The 15,718-nt window shown below is 41.7% G+C and overlaps 1 protein-coding gene across 1 annotated transcript; it reads left to right on the forward strand.

The window, feature by feature from the left end:
* Positions 1-128: 128 nt before the first annotated feature.
* Positions 129-14,809, forward strand: tgm2b (transglutaminase 2b). Its single transcript, XM_079748777.1, has 13 exons — positions 129-194; positions 4,989-5,168; positions 6,626-6,847; positions 7,242-7,360; positions 8,522-8,650; positions 8,878-9,079; positions 9,569-9,698; positions 10,457-10,560; positions 11,304-11,543; positions 11,824-12,099; positions 12,878-13,038; positions 13,451-13,587; positions 14,311-14,809. Exons 1-13 carry the CDS (start codon positions 185-187, stop codon positions 14,459-14,461), a joined length of 2,061 nt encoding a protein of 686 aa, XP_079604903.1. The 5' UTR covers positions 129-184; the 3' UTR covers positions 14,462-14,809.
* The last annotated feature ends 909 nt before the right edge of the window (positions 14,810-15,718 follow it).

The following is a 15,718-nucleotide window of genomic DNA, read 5'->3' on the forward strand; positions in this document are numbered from 1 at the left end:
GCCGTCCGAGTCTATGTGTATGTGAGGGGGGTCGAGGGGGGCGTGTCCGCCACACCTACTTTGATCCTGGTGACGCGCGCGGGACTCAAAATAAAATCCCCTCCGCTGCTGCAGCGCTTCACTGGTCGCGCGCTGACCCCCACATTCTAACTACAGCAACTTGTCTTCAAACTGCCCCACAACCATGGCTCAAGGTAAGACTTCATTAAGAAGTTTTGAATAAAAAACATACCAATACGCCTACAATAGAGTCATGCATTATTTACATATTCGCGTTGCAGTAAACCAATTAGTAGGCTAGGCGTTTAACGTTATTGTAAAAAGGCATAGACAAAACTCCATCATAAATTAATCATGATTCCTTGAGATTTTAGCATTTAGGTTGCAGTGTGTTTATAACAATGCCATTCAATACGAGCATACAACTTGTACATTTATGTATTACAAAGGCGAACAGATTAGCAAAACATTACATTGACATACAACTGACATGAGCAGGAATGCTGTATAGATAAATAGGAGTCTGACACTCGTAGCAAATGTCTGCTTAATGTTTGATAGTCACCAAAGCCGCAACTGTTATCAGAGAATGCAGAAATCCACATATTTTGTGTTGCTGCAGTGATAAACTGGTTCTCTGACATGTGAAGTAATACTCAGAATGTAGTGTTACATTTGTGTACTACATTTTAGACAGGTTATGTCTTCTGGTCATAATTATCAAAGGCAGCTGTGGGCACTGGTAGTAAACGGTTTGACTATGGGCATTTATATCCTCTGCCATTAAAAAGAAAACACCACTTTAAAACGCCAAATGTGCATTTTAACCTCAGAGGTTGTCTGTTTCAGTAGGAAAATGTAGACCTACCAAAACATTCAGAGACATCTGTAGTAATTTAGTTGAGCATATAAAATTTGTTGACCTATATCAGCAATCTGTTATCTGGCTCTTCCAGAAAACGTCTTCAAACAAATATGCCGTTTTTGGTATTTCGAGAAAACTATTAACAGAATGGCCCCACATTCCTCTGCATTGGCTTCCTGCTATGGCTATCAACTTCAACCGTATTCTACAGGGACATAGTGTATTGTTTGACTGCCTTGGTATGTATTCACTGCAGTCGTTGCCCTCACAGTAAACACTAGGGAACCATCTGTTTACCATGTGTGAGAGAAACAGCTTAAATGTGGTTTTCAAATCATTAAGCATCCAGAAGGAAAAGTTAATGTAGTGCTACTTTTGGTCCAGGATGTTGAGGATTAGCTCATCAAAGTGTAGTATTTACTTTCCTTGGATTTTAATGCTTTACCAGTGTTCACCATTCCCGTCACACATTCTGGAGCTGTGTAGAGTAGTGTCCTCAGTACTTTGAGTGAACCACCTTAGGGTGGCACAGCCAAACAGACCTTCAGTATTCAGGAGTGTTGGTCTTTGTTTGGTAAACAAAATTAGAACATTTTGTTTCATTTTAGAACCTTAAAGGGAAACAAGCAGCTCTAAACTTTTAAGTTAAGCTAGTTCTACATATCAACCTGTTTTTTGGTCAGGTTGAAGATGTTTAAACTTAGGACTACTTATTTAAGTCCCTGTTGAGTATAAACTTATTATAGAAGTGTATTTCCATGAGCTCATGGTGAATAAATAGATGTCGGTCATGGCCTGGGTTATCAATCTGTTTAATGGATAAACAGATTGAAGTGGAACTGTTCAGAAGGATCAATGTCGTATAATGTTAATGCAACCGTGAAACTACATCCAAGGCAATTATGAGCAGCAAGCGCTAATGTTAGATGGTTTGGATGCTCCAGATGATTCTACAGCCTAATAAGTCTTTGGATGGAATGTGTGTCTTTGAGTGTGTGAGTATCTGTGTGTGTGTGTGTGTGTGTGTGTGTGTGTGTGTGTGTGTGTGTGTGTGTGTGTGTGTGTGTGTGTGTGTGTGTGTGTGGTGTGTGTGTGTGTGTGTGTGTGTGTGTGTGTGAGTGTGAGGGAGTGCGGGTCTGTGTGTGTGTGTGTGTGTGTGTGTCTGTGTGTGTGTGTGTGTGTGTGTGTGTGTGTGTGTGTGGCCATTTTTGGAGATGAGGTCACAATTTCCCCTTCCATTAGCGAGACAAGTGGATTGTATCAAAACATTTCACTGTAAATTCTTTCCAATCTTCCAATTATCCAGAGTATCCATGTTTTCATACATACACACATAATAGCCTGGTGTGTTTGTTCAACCGGCAGAGCTTATCAATATTTAGGCATATTCTCCATAATAATGTAAGACTTACGCAGACAAATAGTAATGCTAACACTACTACTGTTGCTGCTGCCACTACTACTACTAGTACTTTTTCTACTACTACTCAGCCTAATACTACTACTACTTCTACTGCTACACAAACTAATAATAATCATTTTTATTTGTGTGAAACATGCAATAGTACCTGTTATATGCCTTGCTAAGGTAAGGCAATTTAATTTATGCAACACCTATCAAACACAAGGCCATTCGTAGGGCTTTCGAAAGGAAAAATCCCATTTAAAAACATTACATATATTGTCAAAATATAATAAAAAGTAGAAAGGTAAAATACAAGAAATAAAAAAATACTTATACCCATATCCATATAACATTGCACAGTTTCCTAATGTTACTGTTTTGCATTGTGTCAAAGCGAGACTTATGAGCAGGGGTTAATAGAGTCAAGTGAGTTTAAAGACCGCAGGAAGACTCTAAATCTTTCTTCAAACAGTGAGTCCGAGGGGTGAGATTCTCTATGTCACTATGGGGCACTGGAGGGGCTCTGTATTTACACAGGCATGATGGGAGCGGCTGTCATGGCCAACTCATGTAGTGTGTCTGGAGTCATCCTGTGAGTTACAATGAGAAACCAAACACACCGCCCATTCACTCTTAAAGGTCTCATGGCATGCTACTTTATGGATGCTTTAATATAGATATTAGTAGGCCCCAAACACAGTATTTGAAGATGTTTCCGAAATTCAGCCGGTGTGCAGAAGTACAGCCACTACGAGCCAGTTGCACATTTCCCCAAATGCGCCGTTTCGGTGTCTGTAGCTTTAATGCAAATGAGGAGGAGAGAGGCGGGTCAAGGAGGAGGTTGGGGGTGTGGCCCTGAGCACCTTGCAGCCACAGTACCATGCGCTCTGTTTACACTGGATGTATTGCAATGGCGAGGCGCACACAGCCTTTAGCCGTGTTCTGTAAATATTCTAGAACACACGGGAGTCCTGGAGCTCTATAGCTAAATAATATCATATGATACATAGATTTCTATATCATATAATCTATAATATCACGGCCAAAAGCTGTGTGAGCCTCCAGACGATATTATGAATATCAAACGACTGCGTCGGGTTCTCCGACGTCTCTGGTTCTTCCACGTCCACATCAATCTGAAGTAGACTGAACCGCGCGCTGCCTGCTGCCGGCTGCCCGCTGCCGGGCGGTGGTGCTTCGGGGCGGTGGTGCCTCCTGCAACCGTCGGCAGGCAGCATGTCGCAGTTCATGTACTTCAGGGAGTCCAGGCCAAAGTTCCTTTCCCCCAATTCCTTCTCAACCATGGCTGAGATAACCCCAACTACAGTCTTGTTGTGGAAATACAAAAGACGTCAAAGAATCGACATGTTATGCGCCATAACACCAACAGCAAACACTTGCGTTACAGTGTATGTTATCACACACACACATGTGGCGTTCGCACGGTCGTGTCTCATTCGCGTCCCAAATTCTCTGAGAGGGCAAGGCAGAGAAAGGGGAGGAGCTTAGATCCTTTATGACGACATATGGGACCACATTCCAAATCAGCGCGCTTGAGCCACCGTTTTTTCAAAGGCGAGCAGAACACCTAGTGCTCGTTTTACAATGAACGCAAGTTTTAGCCACTGCGGGACCATAGGCAGGCTAGGGGAACTCATATTTATGTTTGAAAACCTCATAAATTTAGATTTTCTTGCCATGAGACCTTTAAGATTCCCACAAGGTTTATTGTTTGGTTTTGTAGATCATAAAACAAACGCTAAGTAACAGTAGGCAAGGCAAGGCAAGGCAACCTTTTTTACATAGCACTTTTCATACACAAGGCAGACTCAAAGTGCTTCACATATAAACATTGTCATACAATAAAATTAATTAAAAAATTATTAATAGAAAAGAAAACATATGCAAAAAATTAGTAAAATAGATAGAAAATAAAGGCAAAGTTACTTTTAGAAAGTGCAATGTATTTAAGATTTAGCAGAAAGCTAAAGCAGTAAAGTAAAAGTTAAACCATTTGTTGCACTTCAGACATACATCTGGTTAGTGCAGCAACCATGCAACCACAGTTATGTGGCAATGGATTATGAGGAAATTCCTCAACACTAGCGCTAAGACAAATATAACAGTATAAGTATTTGTTTATAGTGAAGTTGTGGTCAATGGTCCACATACAAACATGATACATTTAGGAATTGTGTCAAATAAACCTGCCTTGTTATATCTATGAACTTTGTGTTTTGCTTACACAAAAAGGTCATTGGCTGTGTCACTACCAAATCTGTACGTTTTCCGCTGTTGAACACGTGGCTATACTGAGACTGGGTTGTACGTTGACCATTGACCACAACTTACCTATAAACAAATATATATACTGTTTTATTTGCCTCAGTCCTAGTGAATTTTAATGAATTTCCTCTTAATCCTATGTTCAACTATCTGTTATACTTTCTGCATAGACGCTTTATAGGCGCTTGTGGTTAAGAGGACCGTGTAGTTTGCTGTAAAGATACAGGTGTTTACATCCAGAAAATCCAACAAAACATCACATAAATGTTGTTTTTGGCCATGGACTTTTTTTGTTACCCATGACTTACTCGTCAACAATAACTCTGGATGATTGTTAAACATGCGGCATCTGCCTCATTTCAAAGCAATAAAAAACAATGACGCCAAAAGACAAATCCCTAGTTTGAAGAATAATAACGTTACTCTTTTCAGCATTGGACATCGCTACCTGGGATCTGGAGTGTGAGTTCAATAACAAAGACCACCACACCGAGCTGAACGGAATGGACCGCCTCATTGTGAGAAGAGGCCAGCCATTCAGCATCAAACTGAAGCTCCGCTACGGGGAGTACCAGCCCGGCCTCAGTTCCCTCACCTGCATCGCGGAAACAGGTAGTTTGTTTGTGTTATACTCTGACCCACTGTAGGTTTTGTTGATTCCTACCGAGTGAGTCGGTGGGGAATCAAAATCTGTTGCTGTTCTTTTTCACCTCTTGTCTTTTCTTTCTTTCTTTCTTTCTTTCTTTCTTTCTTCCTCTTTTTTTCTTTCTTCCGCTCTTTGACTTATTTTTTTCTTTGAAGATGGATACACTAGATGCACACACCAAATAAACCATATACTGTTACAGATGTATGCGCGAGAAAATGCCACAAATGGTGGTCAATTAAAGACCTTCCGTCACACGCACACATTCTGTGAATTTGAGTGTGCTGAGCTGAAATTCAACCAGCACCACGCCAGCCTACACCTGCTTTAGTTCTACTGTGTATTGTATGTCACCAATGGGTTGAGATATCTGATGTACCCAACTGGGACTGTATAGTGCTCCCTGTTATATGTTGGTATGCTGTTGGCATGCTGTTTGTACTCTGTATCTGACATATGTACGTTATGCTTTAAATCCTTCAGCAGGAAACACCAGTAAAGAGTGGGTCAAACCCAAGTATATTACCATTCCATGCAAATAAATGGTTACATTTATGACATGGATGGTTTCTTACAGAACTTCAAAAATGTCCCATTTAGTCCAACATTTTGAAATGTTTCACACAATTGGAAAGTCGAGGAACACGACTGACACATCATTTCCAAAGCATATTTCCATCACGCCCCATCCTTCAGGAAGCTTCAGTTCCAACCTGTTATTGTTCTTCTTGGAACAGGTCCATGTTCCTATATTCCCATTGTGATCCTGGAGGTGATCGGGGGCTTTGGCACTTGAAGTAGGGAGATCTTTAATCTGCTTCCCACTGACATTGTTGAAACAGTATTTCAAACTGTTAATCTCTGTCAGTATTAGTCCACGGTTTGCTATTGTTAGAAGCACAAACTAGTTCCCTGGGACCTTATGTTAGTCTCCTAACCAAACAAACAAATTAATAATGCTCAAATAATATCTGCCACAATTCTTCACAACCACTTTGACAAGAATGTAATAGAGTGTGCTTAAACAACTGCTGCCTGCGATCAAAGGCAACTGTTTGGAGAAGGAAATGGCATGGCAACCGGAAAGAATTTCTGCTATTAAAGATAAGATTATTGACATTGACATTGACATCTGTTTGACCGCTAATCCTATCCCACTGGGCCTCTGATCTGGAAATAGACTTGTGTTTATATGTTAAAAGATTTTGAGGACTTAAATGGTCTTGGACTCAGTCTTATGCTGTCTCTGAAGCTAAACAAAAATCAACTTGAGTCCATGTGATTGATTCTTCTCCTTCAAGACATGTGTACATAATAAGATAGGTAAGCAAAAAACTAAAAGAGTCATGTTGCAAAGTATTTTCTCATGTTGTGTTATCACCACACCCTCTTGCTCAGCTCCTATTGGTCTCTTCCCACCCAGGTCCCTCCCCGTCTGACCAATTCGGCACCAGGGCCGTGTTTGATGTTGCCGCCGGCTCGGACAACCCCTCCGCGTGGAGCGCCACGGTAACCAGTCCTCCTGGGAATGTCGTGGCCCTCTCCATCTGCCCCGCCGCTGATGCACCCATCGGCCGCTGGACCCTGACCCTTGGGGGGTCCTGCCGCATTGATTTCATCCTCCTCTTCAACCCCTGGTGCCCAGGTGGGTAAACAGGCCAGACGTCTTGCTTGTCTGGTACCGCACCAAGGAATGCTGCAATGCTTTGGTGTCATGTTGTGGTGCATTTACCACCACACAAAGAGAGAGAGAGAGAGAGAGAGAGAGAGAGAGAGGGGGAGAGGGAGAGAGGGAGAGAGGGAGAGGGAGGGGGAGAGAGAGAGAGATAGAGGGAGCGGGAGAGGGAGAGAGGGAGAGGGAGGGAGAGGGAGAGAGAGACTGTAGGAGTATAGACTAGGGTAAGGTATGTTAACAGTTCATCTAATGGAACTCTATCCCTCTTAGTGCTAGGCATGTAATGGCTAGCTTTTCCATTCAGATCATGTTTTTCATCCACACCTTGTCAATGACATTCTTTTTGTTAACGTCCTGGCAACAGGAGATTCTGTGTATATGGACAATGAAGAGTATTTGAAGGAATACGTCCTATCTCAAGATGGAATCATCTACCGCGGGACCCTCCAACAGATTTTGCCTTACCCTTGGAACTTTGGCCAGGTACCAAAACCAATATTGTCAGCCTCATACTTCCATTGCAGACTACCCGTCTGGATTTGAACACTGGAGCTAAAATGCATCAGTCAGCTCTCATATATATACGAGAGCTGAGGGCTGACTGATGCATTTTAGCTCCAGTGTTCGGGTAGTCTGGATTTGAGTATCCTTCCCAACACTGTATATATACAGTGTTGGGAAGGATACTTTTAAAATGTATACAGTTACAGAATACAGAATACATGCCCAAAAATCTAATATGTAACGTATTCCGTTACATCACTCAATCTGAGTATTGTACTCTGAATACTTGGATTACTTCCACATTGAATTGCATTTTATTGTAACACACATTGTAATACACACTGTAATTAAGTGTAGGAATGTAGCATCAAATCCTGCTTACTAAACAGGCCTATTCTGGTGTGTTCTTCTGTTCCAACTGGCTGAATGTGTTAGGCCCAAGTCTCCCTGAAAGTGCACTATATTATATAATTTGAGCCAGGGTTCATTTGGAAGCGAACTGAGACCACCTTTTCAGGGAGGTCTCGGCCGGCTGATGTAGTGTGCATCAAAGTGAGGTGGTTGCATTCACAACAACGCAAACGTACTGAACCAAGCGACAAAACTCGTTAAGTGCGCGCTAAATGCTGTTGGTGTGAAAGCAAGAATAAACTTGCCAAACAGAGAAGTATCGTCATTTAATCAATTTATTTCAACAATGTAACTGTATTCTAAATACCAACTATTTCAATTGCAACTGTAACGGAATACAGTTACTTATAATTTTCTGTCCATGTATTCCTTTACTCCCCAAAACCGTATATATATAAGTTCAAACTCTTGATATGAAGTAATTTAAAGGGGACGTGAACATAAAATATTTTCTTGTGCACATGTCTTGTGTGATGTTCAACATAGTAATCTAATCCATTTTGTGAACGTTACTAAAATAGGACAATAATCAAACACTAAAAACAAGTTGAAGTTGAAAAAATAAGTTGTTTTTCTACCTGAGGGCGGTCCATTTCTATCTAGCTTTCAAATAAAAACAGATTCTTTATCAATGCAGTCAGACCTGCACATCACTATAAATTAGTAGGTGGAAGGCAGTGCATTACTTCCTTCTACTGTTGCTTCCTGAACTCATTGTTTCTGCAACAGTTTGAATATGGAATCTTGGATGTCTGCCTCAAAATCCTGGACACCAATCCCAAATACCTGCGTAATCCCGGTAAAGACTGCTCCGGGAGGAGAAATCCCATCTACGTCTCCAGAGTGTTGAGCGCCATGGTATGTACCGGACCGCATTTACATTGTGAGCATTGTGTACATGTGCCATAAAGTTCTCTATATAAAACACAGACTTGCACACTTCTATGTGCAAAACAAATTAATTAGACATTGACCTATACCTGCATATGTGCATATATGAATAATATATATGACAGTACATATACATTGCCCCATCTACAAGGTGAAACTAGCGTGAATGTTTAACGCTGTGTTTGGCCTGTTAGGTGAACTGTAACGGGGACAAAGGCATTGTGCTGGGCCGCTGGCCAGCTCTGGATAAAGGCTCGTCGGATAACCCTTACGAGGGAGGAGCGAGCCCCATGTCCTGGAAGGGCAGTGTGGACATCCTGCTCAACTGGGACAGCAGCTCTTGTAGTCCAGTATGCTTTGGCCAGTGCTGGGTGTTTGCTGCAGTGGCCTGCTCAGGTGATTGCTACAAAAAACAACAACACTGCTGCCATAGTCTAACAAATCAGGCTTTACATGACTATCTAAAGTCTGATGGCAGATTAACCTCAAATCTGAGTGGACGTGCACTTCAATTTATTTTTCTTTATTTTTTTTCGACCGATCATGTTGCTGAAGGTCGGAAGCTGTAACCACTTAATTGGCTAACATAAATTCGGCCAGCAGTAGTAAACTGTAAAAAAAAAAATCAGTAAAGATTTCAATCTACACAGAGTGGTCAGGGAAAGTTTTTTCTCATATAGATAAGGGGGTCAGTTCTTCTTTATGCCCGGTTTACCAATTGACCCAGGCAAAAGATTAACAAAAAGGAGAACTAGATAGACTAATAGACTAGCTAGATAGACTAGTTAACGAATGAGATGGCTAGATAACACAACCTGAAGAAAAAAAAGCTTAAATTATTACAACTAAATACAACATGGATTTTCCGACACATATGTTCTACAGTGTCCAGAGCCCTTGGTATCCCCTGCCGAGTGGTCACAAACTACATGTCTGCCCACGACACCAACCGTAACCTGCTGATCGAGTACTTCTACGACGAGAACGGCCGCAACCAGGGAAAGGACATGATCTGGTAGGAAGTCCTGTCATCTACATGTACAGAGTCATACTGTAGGCACAACTATTATAGAGTGAGAGAGCTATGCCACAACCGTTGACCATTATGCAACATGAGAAGGACTGCAATACCATGCTTGGGATGCAAGAGTGCTAGACAGTGAAAATTGCATGAGCGTGAACGGACCTAAATGCGACAAAATGAGAATCTCTGTTTATTTCATCTGTGCATGGACCAATTATTGCCAATGTACATATAACAAAAACTATGGGTTCCCATGAGCACGCCATTATTTGCAGATAGACAATTGATGGAGGTGAAATTACCTCCTTCTTAGAGCAGTTGGGCTAAGCCTGAGGCTACACTGTGTAGGAAGGAGACAAAAGCAGCGGTAACTTCATCCGGAGTCTCTCTACAATTCTCTTTGAATAGGCGTCATTTGAATGAAGAAGGCACATATTTTGCACGTTACATAATACTGACCTTCAAAGTTGTGAGATGAATTTGACGGCAGCACTAAATTGTGAAAGAAGCCGATACATGACAAGTAGCTTAAATATACTTATTAGAACAGCTTTGCTCTCAGTCTGTGTCAGTGTCCTAAGTCACACTATAAGTATGAGTCAGTTTACTTAGTCACACTATAAGTGCAACAGTAGTACTATTGACACTTTCCCAGGAGCAATTTTGGAAAAAGAAAAGGTTGCTGGGGTATTTATAACTCCAGGGGAGTTACTTAGGATGTGATGGCTGTATTTTGTTTAAATATTCAGGACGTTCCACTGCTGGGTGGAGAACTGGATGACCCGGCCTGACCTGAAGCCTGAATTTGATGGCTGGCAGGTTGTGGACCCCACACCCCAGGAAAAGAGTGAAGGTGACTCCCCCTTGGACATCAATGACATTAAAGCCTATTCCCTCAAGGCAGACTGAGAGGAGCTCAGAATGTGAATTATTGCTTTGAACAACAGTGGAAGTGTCTCTCTGTCACTGTTAATTGACTGGTGATGTTGCTGGAAGCCCAAATTAATTAAGTGTATTGTGTGTAATAATTAGTAACACCTTCTCAATGCTGGCCCCTTTGGCTGGTAAGTGAACTGCAGCCTGCTGTAGAGCACTATTCAGAGCACTGGAGTGCAAGCGCCGTGGCTGGAGACAATAACAATAATAAATTACTATTAGTCATAATCATACATAAATGTTAGAAAAATATTAAAGTTATGAAAGAACAGATATTTTTGCCCTTATCAGCGCTGGGACGTTACTTCCCTCCCTTTTCTTTACCAGCAAATCCAGCATGGTTCAAAAATGACAGAAATCAGCCCACAGGCTGTTTTACGTAACAGAGAAAGTCTGGGGAGGTCTATTTTTTGAAGTTGATTTTGACCTGTTCATAAATAAGCTACTTAAAGAGAGATGTATGCAAAAATGTGTACAATGTGTAAACAAATGTATTTATTGTAAGTCGCTTTGGATAAATGCGTCTGCTAAACGCCCTAAAGGAAAATGCAAATATCCTACACAAAGTCACTTTAATCAAGTCATAAAAAGAAACATTGGCATTGAATAATACCAAAAAGATGATAGTGAAATAACTTGTTCCCGGTCGCCTCTGAACAGGGGTGTATTGTTGCGGCCCCGTTTCGGTGAAGGCCGTGAAGGAGGGTGAGCTGGCGACCAAGTACGACGCGCCGTTCGTCTTCGCCGAGGTCAACGCCGACAAGGTGGACTACATAAGGCTGGCGGACGGCAGCAACCAGAAGATGACCAGCATCACGGGCGTGGGCCAGAAGATCAGCACGAAGAGCGTGGGGAACGACCGACGGGAGGACATTACTCACCTCTACAAGTACCCCGAAGGTAGGAGCCGTTGTCTAAAAGGGAATAAACGCAACAGAAATGCAACACTGGTATGTTGCGGTGAATAAATTAAAACCAGTCCCCGGGTTTCTTTTTATTCACCGAGTTATAACCACCACCTAAATAAGTAAGACAAGCGTATCTGTACCATTCGGACCAATGTAAATGTCGATACAAAAAATGTATGCAGACATGACATGCAACTATGTGTTATCTATTGACAATCATCTGGTCAACTTGTGACTGAGGGACACAACTGAAAGCATCCATCATCCACCAGGATCTGAGGAGGAACGAGAGACCTTCCGGAAGGCCGACCACCTGAACAAGCTCCTCCACCGGCAGGAGAGCCAGGGCCTCAGGCTCGCCATCGAGGTCGCCACGGAGAAGAGGAAGGGCTGTGACTTTGACGTGATCGCGGTGGCCTCCAACAGCACGACCAGCGAGAAGAAGTGCCGCCTGCTGTTCTCCTCCATGGCCGTGTCCTACACGGGCGCTGTGAAGGACAACTGCGGCTTTAAGGACCTCCTGAACGTGGAGCTCCCCCCCGGAGGAGGTGAGCGCCACGGCAGGGATTCACCAGGACCTTAAGCGGACCTCAAACCACTTACAGGGTGTTATTTAGATACTGGTTATCCTGATTTACCATTACTTTCAGTAGGTACTGTTTTCTGCTGTTTGCAGATTTCTTTGTCCCAAGATAGATAGACAGGTAGAATGCGGACATTGGGGACTCAAACCCAGATCCTTTCGGATGGTAGTCAGACAAACTCAACAGCTAGACTAACCTTGTGGTGGATACACCACATTTAACACTAAATAAGAGAGTTTGAGAAGTCTGAAGCATGAAAGATTAAGACTTTATTATTACTCTCGAAAAAGTAAGAACAAAACCAAGTTGGTTTGACAAAGAACTGAAGAGCCAATCCCCGGGCCCCTACCTATATCTCCATTCTGCCCATACATCAACCATACGTCATTACCTCATCCCATGCACTCTTCCCTTATGTGGAAATTTACTACGCTGTTTACCAGCTCCCATCAAGTATGGTACACGTTATCAACGCACATTACAAAAGGTCAAGCCTGGGGTCATTCCCGTGGCCATTGTACAATAGGGAGTGGTACCGTGTTCACTCAATGTTTCTCCAAACGTATTAGATTCATATAGCGTATAGGCAAGATAATGATAACATATTATCATTATATGTAAGAGTAAATTTCTCCCATAGCTTCAGATCATCAACAGTTACAATGGCACTTTGGTCGTGTCTTTTCCGTTTGGGGTTCTTTGGTGGTTTTCCCAGCCCCTTATTAGAGTGTGTGTTTCCTAGAGCGACGGGTTCCTCTGAGGCTGAACTACTCCAAGTACTGTGATGCGCTCACCGAGGACAACCTGATCCGCCTGGCCGCCCTGCTGGTCGACTACTCCACCAAGGAGACGATCTTCACCCTCAGAGACATCGTGCTCGACAATCCAGAAATCAAAGTTCGCGTGAGTGTGTTCCCCAGCACAGCTGTACAGTTTAAGAGAACAAAAGTACTAAAAGTCCTTGTTCAGATGTAATTTCTTGTGGATTAGTTCAGAGGATGTTTTATCCAGGGGAAAACAATATTGTTTAATGTTAAAATATTTCCGCATAAAAATATCTAAAAACAACTAGACTTCAACATTTTGTTGAGTTGTGTACTTATATTAGACTACTAATACTACCCCATTTCCCACGCTTCTTCACAACGTCATCAAACTACATATATTGTAATTGTTAGAGAGACCCCATGTCACTGAAGAATATATATATAATATAAAAATATTTTTGAAAAACCCTTCAAAGCTCTTGAGAGCTGTTACTCAGTCTATTAGAGGTTCTATCCAAAAAATCGATCCATTCTATCCAAATACACAGATCCTTGGTGAACCCAAAGAGAACCGAAAGCTGGCAGCAGAGATCACAGTGCAGAACCCGCTTCCCGAACCCTTGAGCAGCTGTTGCTTCAGCATCGAGGGAGCAAATCTCACTGGGGGAAAGACAATCAAAGAAAGGTTTGAATAAACACCGCCCTGTCTGTATGTCTGTCTGTCCGTATGTTAGGCTGGCCATTGAGAGTTAAAATACTTCCTATTCAGAAATCTGGATAAACTGTCAAACTATTTGAGTGAAATAATGCTCATGTTCAAACAGGATATATATAGGTAGCGTTCCGTGTTTTAAATAATGCATATATACATCAAGTATATAATGACTAAGCTGCACAATGATCAGGACAAGGGTACATAAGTGTGTAATGTGCTCATTGGCCGACCAGAAATTGTATCCCCCATTTTAAATCCAAGACCAGTCCACCCAATTGTCAACACGCTGTGATGCAGAACCCAGATGTTTGCTGGTATTAAAAGCAGAGCCGAGGAGAACATCACAAAGACCCTACAATCCTGGGCGGAATCGTTAACAGAATCCTGTTTCCTGCCAGAAAATAAACCCTGCTTCTTACTGGAATGCAATCACTCTAACCTTTAACTGTTATCCAACAGCAACATTGAACAAAGAACATCCAAAGAAACCTTATCTATGTTATCAAAACTGCTTGCATCTCGTCCTCTCCATTCTTGTGCACATCTCCATAAATAGGAATGGCTATCATATGAGCCATGAAGGATATTCTTAAAATCAACATTTACAAGTGAATGTGGAAGGGGTGACTTGTGTGTAGGTAGGAGTGCATCAAGTGATTGCCGACACTCTAATGTTTAAATATTTATCCCCAGGCTTGATTCTACTGTGGAACCAGGGGAGGATGCCAAGGTGAAGATATACTTCAAGCCAAACCACTCAGGGCTGCGCAAGCTGGTTGTTGACTTCAACAGCAGCAAGCTGTGTCACGTGAAGGGATACAAGAATGTCATTATTGGCAAATAGATCAACCCACACCATGTACCCTGTGGCCTGTCTTCTGTTAGTTGTTGTCATTTTTTTTTTTAACATAAGTGCAACCATAAATCGTACCTTTGACAAACTGTTTACTCTATACATTAACATTTGAATTGCAATCTTTTTTTTTACAAGAGATCTCATATGTATTTCTAGTACGTACCTGCTGATGATATTATGGCTGACTTCTAATAGCATTTGTATGGCTATCCCTAACCTTTAGAAAGGCTAAAGAAACATATGCATGCCTGCTTGTACTCTGTGAAAAACAAATTCCATTGATGTACTGTGTACTGTTATTACTGCAATAAAAAATGATTGGCCTAGTTTGCACCACATAGCTGCAAAGCGTGTCTGGTGTTGTCAATACTGAACTAATCTATCTGAATAGAAAGAGAGTGAGATCATCAAGTTTAAACCAATTCATCAAATTGTTTGCGCAGAATTCTGATACTTGAAACAAGGGCTTTCCAGGATGCAGACCTTTGGCACGAAGTAGACCATTTTTTTTATCTTGTCTTGACAAGCTTTTAACGTTGAGGAATAGTTCCAGGAAAAACATCCCTCTTGTCTTTTTTCAAAGGAAAACCACACATTCCTTTTAAATTGAGCAAAACAGCTATTAAAAAAGAAGAAGAAGCTGTGTACGTTTATATAGTCTTTATCGATCAATGCACAAGTCAGACCAGTTGTCCAAAAAGGAGAGTACTTCTAATTTTGGCCACTGCAAAGCTCCACTGGAGTGCTACATGTTATAATTAGTCTGGAATATGCCATTAACATTTGCCTGTGGTCTGACATTTGCAATGACCCCAAAATTGCTGTTGGCTCATTAGTCATTTCCTACATTTCGATAATAAGCTGTTTTATAAATCAGCCCTATTCATCAAATATGAAGCACTGCAGTAGGCCGTAATGTTACCAGTCCCGTAGCAATAAATAGCAGTAGCAATGAAGACGTTTGGACATTTATTTTCAGGTTGGGGGAAATGGTGCTCCCTAGTGGTCAAACGTGAAAAGTGCATGTGCTTTAGGAACCAGGTGCTTTATATATTATTATTGTAGACATATTTTGGACTGATACTAGCTGGACATATAAGTCGATGCTGCTAAAACGTTGTTAATTTAGACATTAAAAAAGCAACATTTCCGTGTTCACAGGGTAGGCCAATAGCGCTAAAGTGCCAGAGCCATTTAGTAACCTAATGAAAATACTGTAAATGTTCAGACTATCACTTAATCCTC

Source organism: Pollachius pollachius (assembly GCF_949987615.1).
Source record: "Pollachius pollachius genome assembly, chromosome: 12".
In the NCBI taxonomy this organism is placed as follows: domain Eukaryota; kingdom Metazoa; phylum Chordata; class Actinopteri; order Gadiformes; family Gadidae; genus Pollachius; species Pollachius pollachius.

What these genes read in the sequence shown, in the direction of transcription:
- tgm2b (XM_079748777.1), top strand. An exon ending in CACCTGCATCGCGGAAACAG is followed by an intron (nt 5,169 to 6,625) that starts GTAGTTTGTTTG and finishes CTTCCCACCCAG; the next exon opens with GTCCCTCCCCGTCTGACCAA. An exon ending in CCAGAGTGTTGAGCGCCATG is followed by an intron (nt 8,651 to 8,877) that starts GTATGTACCGGA and finishes TTGGCCTGTTAG; the next exon opens with GTGAACTGTAACGGGGACAA.